Source organism: Seriola dumerili, unplaced genomic scaffold, assembly GCF_002260705.1.
Source record: "Seriola dumerili isolate Sdu_G_001 unplaced genomic scaffold, Sdu_1.0 BDQW01000091.1, whole genome shotgun sequence".
In the NCBI taxonomy this organism is placed as follows: domain Eukaryota; kingdom Metazoa; phylum Chordata; class Actinopteri; order Carangiformes; family Carangidae; genus Seriola; species Seriola dumerili.
Window position 1 is genome coordinate 4819703 of NW_019174346.1, and position 11399 is coordinate 4831101.

At 39.4% G+C, this 11399-nt stretch overlaps 1 protein-coding gene across 1 annotated transcript in view; it reads left to right on the forward strand.

Moving 5' to 3' along the window:
* Positions 1-8531, forward strand: part of mogat2 (monoacylglycerol O-acyltransferase 2) — an 11846-nt gene extending 3315 nt beyond the window's left edge. Inside the window, exons 4-8 of the mRNA XM_022746102.1 lie at positions 169-347; positions 7066-7270; positions 7388-7562; positions 7800-7999; positions 8363-8531. Of these exons, the coding sequence (XP_022601823.1) occupies positions 169-347; positions 7066-7270; positions 7388-7562; positions 7800-7999; positions 8363-8517 (914 nt within the window). The 3' untranslated portion in view covers positions 8518-8531. The remainder of the gene's footprint in view (positions 1-168; positions 348-7065; positions 7271-7387; positions 7563-7799; positions 8000-8362) is intronic.
* Positions 8532-11399: the final 2868 nt, after the last annotated feature.

Here is an 11399-nt window from a genome sequence, read left to right on the forward strand (position 1 = left end):
GAGCAGATGCCGTCATTCATAAAATAGCTAATTCCCCACAAACACATGATGTTCTACTGCAATCATTCTTAGAAAGATTTGCTATAGCAGAACAGAATGGACGGTTATATAATGCCCTTGTTTACAGTGAAGTTGCTGCTCAATACAATGATTCTTTCTTTCCCCCAGCACCCACTTGCATCTTCCTGTTCTTCTACCTGCTGTTCACTCGCTTCTGGCTGGTCAGTGTGCTGTACGCCGTCTGGTGGTACTTTGACTATGACACCCCAGCACGCGGAGGCCGCAGGGCTCCATTTTTGTGTGGCCTCAAACTTTGGGATCACATGCGGGATTACTTCCCCATCAAGGTGAGAGGGAGCTTTTAGACAGTTGTCGTATAAACCTACATTTCAGTCACTATATATACTGTATATACACATCAGTGCCATTAAGCAGCCTTATATGAGGTGGGGCAGGATTTACCTCTGCAGGTCAGAGAGAAGGACGTTAGAACATCTCACTTCCCTGTTCATTTCATCTAATCTTTGATCTCCAGCTACATACGAGCAGTCGTCCTTATCTCTGTCCTTGGCAGCAAATGGACCACTGATGGATGACACCCCTCTGTTGCCTATAGTCATGTACTGCATATGTACACACAGCCTCCACAAACCATACAGTCAACGTCACGTTGTCTGATTTAACACTGTACTATAGGCCGTGTCTTCCTGTTGTGAAAGAAATTTCTCTGTTAATACTATACAGATGGACTCTAAAATACTATACTAAATAGCACCAGTTTGGGAGCATACTAAAAGCAGAACTGAATATGTGAAATATAATAGAAGCTTAGCCAATGAATTTATCTATCTATAATCTATAATGAATGTAGCATGATTTCCCACATACCTCCTAAAAAAATCAAACATTTATTGTTGAAAGTGAGATGTGTAGATTGATGCCATTCTCATATCTCATATCTGTCCGTTATATCCGAAGCTCAGGCCAGGAGACAGTTAGCTTAGCTTAGCATAAAGACTGAAAGCAGGGGCAAACAGCTAGCCTGGCTCTGTTGTGGTTGTTGCAGTGTCACAGGGGGTTGTGTGCTGGGCTGTTTCTTGGAGCAGTGACTTCCTAGAGTGAATTACAACCTCACTGTAAACTCCAGGAAATGACTGTTCAAGAAATAGTCCAGCACACATAAAACCACATAAAACCACTAATTTTTACACTATGATTTAAACCAACAAGATGTAACATCTTAATTAGTTAAGTTTTCAAGTGGTTGCATGTGGGGTGTTTTTTTAACACCTTTGAATAGAGCTAACAAGCCATTTCCCAATTTCCAAACTTTATGCTGAGTTAAGCTGACGGTCTGCTGGCTCCAGCCTCACATTTAATGTGATGAGAAGTCTTACGCTTAGTAAGTGCATAAGTGAATTAGTGCAGTTTACTAAAAGTCAAATAACTTCACTTTAATCAGCAGATCAGTGACCTTCGAATGATTTTGTACAGATTTACGCTGGCTGCTCAGCAGATGCAGCTGCAAACCAGAAATATTTCCAGTGTTCAGAGACACTGACAGAGCAGTTATTGTACACTACAAAATGTATAACCCATTTGCTACAGCCAAGTCTATACACCGTGAACTCACGGCTGCTCTGAAAAACACCCATTCCAGTGAATGAAAAGAAATCATGTAAATCAAGCGAACGTGAAATGTCTGCTGCAGGCCGGTTACACTGACACACATTATCCAGTGATCTGAGGTAGGTACAGATAACTGATCATTAACACTGCAGAAGTTTCTTCAAAACTTAGTTGTTTTTGTTGTGTTGGTTTTGACATCTGTTTGCAAGGAAAGATAAGTTGGCAGCTATACTGAGCAGGGCTTTCGGTGTGAGATTGAAAACACTGCCAGCTCTAAAGGTACAGCACACACATCCCTCTTGCAGCTCGTTGTGTCCCTCATGTGGTCATATGTGAGTAGTGCGTGTCCTTGACTTACTGGCTTTTAATCATGAAAAATCCTGGTATTTTATATCAAACTCCGCCAACTGTGTTACATGTTGGCTGTGAGATGTTTGAAATCATGAAAAATAACTGGAGATCACCTCATCACGGAGAACAGAACCTCTGTTGACAACGGCCACCACATTACACGGCTCTGCTTCTTGCCCCTGGTGGAGACTTATACTTTGGACTGAGCTGATAAGACAGAGCAACAACAACATAGGTTCAACAGTGTTTTGAAAACAGCTCTGCATACATTATCTCAAGCAGTGCTATGAAACATTCTGTGTATTTTTTAGATAGGCCTAACTATTTAAAAAAAAAATGAAATTAATGTCTTAATGTCTTTCAAATAAAGACATATTAATTTCATATAGACAAAATGTTTTTTTTTCCCAACAAAAAGTTACTTTCTGCATGTGTGAGATCAGGCAAACTGAGTTTATTATATGCTTTTAAAGCCAGGTGCTCCATCATATATATTTAGACCTATTTATATCTCTGAGTATTAAGTGGGTCATGTCTCTGTTTACATGAATTAGCCTTTAAAGCCATAAATGATAACACAGTACTCCATATTGGCCTGTTTTGCTGAACTACCTGAGGTGATCAGATTCTGGTTCTCTATATAATTATATATCTACAAATATTTCAAACAAAAATATTAATTCTACTATATTATAATATATTCTACTATATCAATTAATGTTATTATTATCATTATACTTTATATATGTATCGTAAAATATTGCTTTAGAGCCAACTAGAACATCTGCAGGGAGAATTATGAACAATAAAATTGAAAAAATGTAGGCTATAACAATAAAAGCCAAGAACAAGTAAGATAAGGCAACAATATGTACAGTAAAAGCAGAACCATATAACAATAAAAGTCAGGAGAAGACTAGCACAGAAATAATTACATGATAATACAGTTTGTAAAATGTATGATAATCACATAGTTTTAGACAATAATAAAACAATAAAAAGGTTTTGTGTTGTGCAAATAAAGAAGAGGAATCAACACGTTTCTGTCAGTTTCACACCCAGAAATGAGCATTATAAGCATTAAATGGCACTGCACATAATCATGGGAGTGAGAATTATAGGAGTTTGTTATTGTGTCATCTCTCATGAGAGATCTCATGTGAACGTATACGAGACAGAAAAACACTTCTACTTTTCTCTCTGTGTGAAGATAAAATCTCAAACCTAAAACCTAAAATTCCCATTTTGTAACCCGTTGAGAGCGAATCATCTCCAGCATCATCTGACTGTATGCCTCATTACATCTGAAACAAAGAGTCAATGTAAGGGTGAAGAGAAGCAGTGTATTTCAGAGAGCCTAATTTGTTTCATTCATTCTTTTCCCACCATTTCTAATTACACCGTCATCATCTCAGACAACCTCACCATCTGATGTGTGGTCACTGGGTTTTTAAGAGGAGAACAGAAATACATTTAGACAGGATAATGATGCAGATTCATATGAAACACAGTCCATGACCTCAGTGTGGGTTATTTTTAATTAGCTGGATCTGCATCAACATTCACTCAGGGATAAGAAAATGATGCTGATTAGCTGACAGTGGCCATGATGCTGAGAAACATCTTTCCAACGAATTACTAGGCTTTTGCATGACAAAAAATTTAAGAGAGTCTGACTCATGACCACGAGTTAAAGCCACCTACTGTAAACCCTAACCATAATCCATCACCATAATCACAATCATACTGCTGTATCATAACTGCATCATAAGATCCAGTATATGAAATATATATGAATTCTAATTTGGATGCAGTTGCGCAATGTTTAGAGCAATATTTCATCATGGTGGGAATATCAGCTTTTTATGCGATTCAATACAACTCTCGTGTTTACACGGATGAGACAGTTAGCTAATTTATTAGCATAATGACTAGAAACAAGGGGAAACAGCTAGCATGGCTCTGGCCCAGTCAAGAAATATCCAGCACATAACCCCACTGTAAAAACACAATTTTTACACTTCAGTTTTTCAACAAATCAAACAAACAAGATATTAGTTAGTGAGCTTTAGGGGTGCGGATAAAAAAAAAGAAGAAAACACAGTGTGTGAGCGGTATCGATCTTCTCATCAAACACTTGGCAAAAAAGTGACTAACCCTGTTACCCAAAATGTTGAACCATTTCTTCAAAGCCGTGGCAATCAAAAAATATGGATCCACACCAAAAAGACTCTCTCCTCGGACCTTTGATCCAACAAACTTTATTGACTAAAACCAAAGTCCTTGGAAGGGACAATAGCAATACAGATTATTCAGGACAACTTGGTTTTCAACAGGGGAACTCGAGCCAATGATTAACTTTGTGACCTGGGGGCCTGCGGCTACTGGTACCCACAATACAAACAATGTGGACACAAAACAACACACCAGCTTTGTGAGGTCCAATATCACAAGATGATTAAACAGCAAAAAACTTGTTTAGTCCAAATCTTCATATCATAGATTTGATCAGCTACAAGAAAATGTCTGACAAAGTTTTTTAGTATACGGTGTCAGCGCTGGGTGAGTGTTGGCGCTTTTGTTAAATAGAAGAAAGAAGAAAAATTATAAAAGAACAAGATATTATAAAAAAAAATCAAAGTGTATGAAAAACACTCCTGGAAGTTGCTTCTTTGACCCTGAGAAGATAACATGGATGCTAGATAATGAGTGTGAATGTGGCCCTAAGAGCAATGTGGCCTTGAAATGCTGATCTCACACACAGATACTAAGAGTGAGGGGAACAGATTTGTTTTTCACAGAGGGCACAATGCTCGCCTGCACTGCAAAACAAACTGCAACACGCGACAAGCGACTCTTTACCCTTGACAGTGACTTGACAGAACTCTGTTGTGCCTCTCACTATCTCTTCCCCTGCTGCTCTGGACCAGCGGAGGCATGTAAACACTGAGATATCTTAGCAAGTCATTTACAGTTCCTCATCAAGAGCCATTATTTCTGACACCACAGAGAAATGCTTCTCAGTTCCCATTGATTGATTTAATTACTGAATGGCTTGTCAAACACTAAGATCACTTCACCTGACAAATCTCAAAGCATTACAGACAGAAGCATCAAAGCAGGCAGTTCCTGTCCAGGAACAAACAAGTGGAGTGTGGGACTGTTCCAGGGTGTTTATAAGTCAACACCAGCTGAGTTCATTTTGACTTTTAGATAGATCTGAAGAGTTGCTCTATAGTTGTATCTCCCTCATGAGTAAACACATGATTGAATCAATACTTGTTACTACAAAGTGAACATAACAAGGATTAACATTGGGGAAACAAGTGGAACCAATGAATTAGCTGGGTCGCAGTGGTGTACCAACATACAGAACTTCACTGTACATACAGTACAGAATAAGAGAACCTCACAGACAGGTCAAAGGTACACTGTACATACTACTCTGCATATTATAGCAGTGTGTGTTTTCACTGTGTGTATAGCTGCAGTACAGGCGCAGTGACCAATGAGGCATCGATCTATTGTTTGATGACAAGCTTCTGCTACGAAGAATTAAAAGACACATATAAAATACTCAGATGTATTAAGTCTGAAATCTGATGTGCTAATGGTGATGTAGACAAAGATGAGGTAACTAAAGTTACAGTGTAATTATAGTTTGACTATAAACTATATTTTTGACTCCAGCTCTGGCTCATGTTTGAGACTATAGTTTGACTAGTGTTATGTTTTTTTGAAGTAGGATTTAAGTGTAATATCATCATCACATGATGTTGGCTCCCAGCGTCGGTCACATCCCATTTGGCCAGATGGGTTTCACTTGTGTTGTTGTTGTAGAGGAGTGGAAGGAAGCACTGATCAAACGTCCTTTGGATTTTCCCAGTAAATTCAACCTGAGTCCTTTACATAGAAATCAGTCCACAGGCTGTTATAGACAGTGGTGGACAGTAATGAAGTACATGTACTTCACTACTGTGCTTAAGTATATTTTTTGAGTATCTGTACTTTACTTTAGTATTATTATTTTTAGACACTTTTGACTCCACTACATTTCTACAAAGTACTCTTACTTTGAAGCAGAGCTTTTAGTCAGTGAATGAATTTTCTTTCGTTTTCTAAAGTGTGATAAATCATACAGTGTGTTCACCACAGGAGAAAAACCAATCACAGTCAACTCCTCTGTCAGTCACTGAACAGCTCAGTTTGACCGTGTTACGTCAGATAAAGATCAGCCAGAAGATTCTTCAAGTGCATGTTTGAAATTTTTAAATTAGATAAAGATTTCTTTCGTTTTACATGTTTGCTGTGTTCAGCTTGACCAAAATTCATCCCTACCTACCTGTAAATACACTGTGGAACAATGCAACAATGTGTTGACTTAAAAAAATATACTTTTGAATAAGTATGAAGTATTTTTAACATGCAGTACTCCAGTACTTTAACTCTGGACTGGAGTAATATTTGACTTGGAGGATTTATACTCTGACTGACCTCTGGTTATAGGCAACCAAAAAACTCAGGGGAAATCAAATTTTTTAAGTTATCTACAATCCGTTCACACATTGGAAAATTCAAAAGTAATTAACATGTAAATTGCTTCATATTCTATATACATTTGTACCTTCTGTACCTTTAAAGGGCCACAAGTTAAAAAGGCTGAGAACCACCAGTTCAGTCTTTAATGATTTCATAAGTAGATCATGTCTGAAAAGTAACCAGTAACTCGAGCTGCCACATAGTGGAGTAACAGGCACAATATTTCCCTCTGAGATGTAGACGAGTACAAGTGCCTCAAGAGTGCACTCGAGTAAATGTACCTACCTGTTGCCACAGACTGGGGGAAGAGCGAGGGATCACAGGGTCAATGACACTGTTGAAACTGGAATATCAAGGCACATGTTTGGGTTGCAGCCACCACAATGCAATACTGTCAGCTCTTTTAGGAAGAATCAGATGATCTGAAATCAAACATTTGATCAATCTTTTATGGAACCAATCAATCCAATTTATGTTTGTGCACCTCGGCATATGGACCTGTAGTTGCTTTCACCTTCACAATGTTCTTTCTTTTTCTTCCCCCAGTTGGTGAAGACAGCTGACTTGGATCCCAGGCACAACTACGTCTTCGGCTTCCATCCCCATGGCGTGCTGGTGGCCGGAGCCTTTACTAACTTCTGCACCTACGCCACAGGCTTCAGACAGCTGTTTCCTGGCCTCACCAGCTACCTGCTCATGTTGCCCCTGTGGTTCAGAGCCCCGTTCTTCAGAGACTACATCATGTGTGCAGGTTTGGCCCTGGGACACTTCAGTCTCTTTCCTTCATCCACATGCTGTGTAAAGGGTATGTACTTTGATCCTTGTATATCATTTTAATCACTTCTCATGTTCTGCTGCAACACTTCAGGTCTGATTCCTTCAGACAAAGAGAGCGCCAGCTATCCGCTCTGCAGAAAGGGTGGCGGTAACGCTGTTGTAATAGCAGTTGGTGGGGCCCCAGAGGCCCTTGATGCCCACCCTGGGACCTACAATGTGATGTTGGCCAAGAAGAAAGGCTTCATCAAAATGGCCATGGAGCATGGGTAAGAGCAGAGAGCCCTGGGGTAAGGAGCAAATGTCAATCTATTCATTTTAGGTTTCTTGAGGCTGGAGCGTGGCCTCGTGAAACAGAGGCTTATTCAGGCTCCTCACATGGAATTTCCTGGGAAAGCAAAAAGTCTGTTATGAGATCAATTCAGAGTGAGAAACAGATGCAAAACACAAGGATTTGAAAGTGATGATAATCAATTAAACAACATTGTCATTAAAAATATTTTTAGAGCTCATCTCGTGCCAGTGTTCTCCTTTGGAGAGAATGAAGTGTTTGATCAAGTGGAAAACCCGAGAGGAACGTGGCTTCGATGGATGCAGGAACGGCTACAAAGCATCATGGGCATCTCCCTGCCTCTCTTCCACGCACGAGGCATTTTCCAATACTCCTTTGGTCTCATACCCTACAGAAAACCCATCAATACAATAGGTGAGTGAACACCTTTGATCATCAGTCACTATCAGGAGGCTACAGTACATGCAGCAGCTTGGTTTTAATTAATTCCCCAACCAGCTATTGATTTTGTTGGAAGCATCTAATGTCACCAAGTTGGCAAAGAGAGTTTCAGTGAACGTGAGCAATATTGGTCAGCTAAAGAGCAGGAGTCCAGCAGACAGACAAGGATGTGTCTCAATCTGCTGCAGGCGCACTTACCAACATGGCCTTCTGTAACTGGCTGGCATGGTGCCCCAATGTATGCCACCCCCTTTTTTCGATTAGATAAAACAGACAATATTGCTGATCATAAAGTACACTGACTCTGAGCGTGTTGTCCTCTTCACCTCTCTGCAGTTGGTCGGCCAATTAGGGTGGAGAGAAAGGAGAAGCCGAGAGCTGAGGAGCTTGACGCCCTCCACCAGCTGTACATGGACGAACTCAGCAGTCTGTTTGAGGAGCACAAAGGCAACTATGGAGTGGACAAGGACACACACCTGATCTTTGTCTAGACTGGACTGAGGATGGAGGATTTGAATGCATATTTATTTCTAAAGCTCTGGTGCTGCAGGTTCAGATAACTGTACATTTTATTGGCTCTGAACACCTACATTTGCCCTCAACTGGCCTGTTAATTAAAGATGACTATAAACACTCATGGATCCACTTACTGACACCTGTGTGTTCATTTAGACTGCTGTTGTTTTTCAGGTCGGTGTGGGAAATTGTACAAAGGGGACACTTATGACACAAGTCCAGTTTTCCTCATTTAACCTCTCTGGGGTTTTGGATTTTGTGAAAGGCCTCGCACTTTCTCAAATAGAGTCATAGGTTGAATTTGGGTTGCAACACCATATGGAGATTCTTTCGATAAAACAGTGATACAATTTCAGTATTTGGTGTCTTTACAAATGCTAAATGCAGGGTAAATAAAAATATATACACAACTCAACAGAAGTTTCTTTTCTTTCTGTTTTATGGCCTTGAGACATTAAAGGGAATATGTTTGAGAATCTATACCGCTCTCATGTCTGTTTGTTAAACATGAAACAACAGCCAGGAGGCGGTTAGCTTAGTTAGCATAAGCTAGCCTGGCTCTGTCCACAGGTAAACAAATCCAGACTGTTTCTTGCAGAAGATATTAAGCTAAGTGTGTCCTGGCTACAGCTTTGTATTTCAGAGACATGAAAATGATATCAATCCCATCATTTCACTCTCTGTGAGAAAGTGCATAAGCATTATCATATAGTTTTCCAAAATGAAGAACTATTCCTTTGATATCTAATTTGCAATTTATTAAACAGTTTGAAAGTTTATTATTTTCAAACAATTTAATCTTCAAATTCTCAAATTAATTTTTATTTATCCAAGTGAAACATAAGCAGGGTTAAAGGTGGTTTTGATCATATGTAGATCAAACATGAGTACGTGTCTCTTTTACTGTTTTATAAGTTCTAAATTCCACATTAAAGGCTCAGGGGCTGGTTTTGGATCAGATTCCCTGATAAGACTGTCTGTGAACTTTGGCAGAGACTTTATATAATATGCCAAGCTCTGATATTTCAAAATGAAATGACTGGCAGATTGGACAATGCCCTGATGCTTTCAACACAGTCTGTACAAGTTGTGTGTGCTTAGAAAAATGCTGACTAAAAGAAATCTTACTGTGAAAAAAGTACTGTGATGCAAAAGAGAGAACCATTGGGAAAATATTTTATTTAAGCATAAAAAAAATAGGTACTAAAAGGTGACAGACACTGATGAGCTGTAAGCATCTGAAACCTGGGAAAAGTATGTGAGGCTGGAAAAGAGCCGATAACCTGTGATGGGACTGAACAACATCCTGTATTCATAAACCTGAGACTGACGTTTTGTCTGCATCAGAGGATGTGTACAGTCTTTTATAGACTGACAATCTTTAATCACAATCGCAGCACATCTGTCGCTTTTATATCTTCATTTTCCATATAGTGCAAAGCTGTAATCGTAACATGATGGTTAATCGATGCAGCAGGCTTTGTGTGTCAGAGCTGATATTAAGGGCATTTTTGTGATGCGGCGTCTGTTCTGGGATCTGCTGTTCGGACACAGCTGCTAACAGATGACTGTTTGGTCTCAGCTCCTCGGTGGGTGTGGGTGAGGTCAGGGTTACAACATTATTGACTTATTTTTGAAGGAATAGGTCAAAGTACAAAAGAATCAAGGCCCCGTGTTCGCTGAATCCTTAGGGTCATATCTTATCTTGGCTTTTAAGAAAACAAAATGTAAAAGGATTTCCGGTCCCCCACGTTATAACTGACAGGGACTGTACTGTCGTCAGTAGCCTGAGCACTGATGAATCACAGAGTTTAAACAATGAAAACCTTTATTGGGACAAAAATATGATTCGTTTTTGATTTGTTAAAACAAGGGGAAACGCTTGTATGATAACAAAGTCATATCTATACAGTGGACGATTGGGTATCTGCTCTACAGATACAGTAGACTAACCAACATGAATTATATAACATGTAATGCTAAACCAAGATGCGTACATAGGTTGCATTAACTGAGGTGTTGGATACTGTTACACTTAGAGAAAGAATGTAACAACTGTGAAAACTAGACTTGATCTGAAAACTTGAACTCATCACTTCACGACAAAATTGGATAATAAAGAATAATCGATACATTTGAACCATAATTAACAGAGAGAATATAAGATATCCGCAGGGGCCTGCTGAGGCTGTACTGTAAAATTGCACGATTATTCCACTCATGTCCCACATTGTTACAAGGAGACATTTCTCAACAGTGGCTTCATGTCAAGGACGGTATTGACTGATTTCATCCAAAAGCAGTTATGATTCTTGGACCTGGTCCTACTAGATATACACTATCAGTTCAACTTTTTGGGATGAACTCATCGGATACAAAGTGCAGAATTTTCCATCAGAGACTGAGTATAATATTTAATTTGATAAAGTGACAGGGGTCGAGGTCTCTTGTCACATTGTCAGCACTTTCACCAAAGAGACATTTACCCTCAACTCGTCAGACAGGTTCATTTGAATAATTGTTAAATTAAGTGTAAAATTACCCAGTATTTCACGAAAAAGCAAGAAAAAAAGAAGAACAGAAAACAGAATTGTGTAGCAGAAATGTATCTTGTTTTCTCTCCCACCCCATTAATCATCCCACAATGCCTCAGACTTATCTTGTGGCCCTTCGGAGGAGCCCGGCCCCGAGGTTGGCAGACATTGGACTAAATTACCCAACTGTTCATAAAGTTGTTAAAATAAGCTCCATCTTGACCAGCTGCAGCAGTAAAATGATCACTTATGCATTGATGCAACAGTATTAATCTGATAATGTCATATATAATAATTTATCAGTCACAGGGAACATTTCTCTG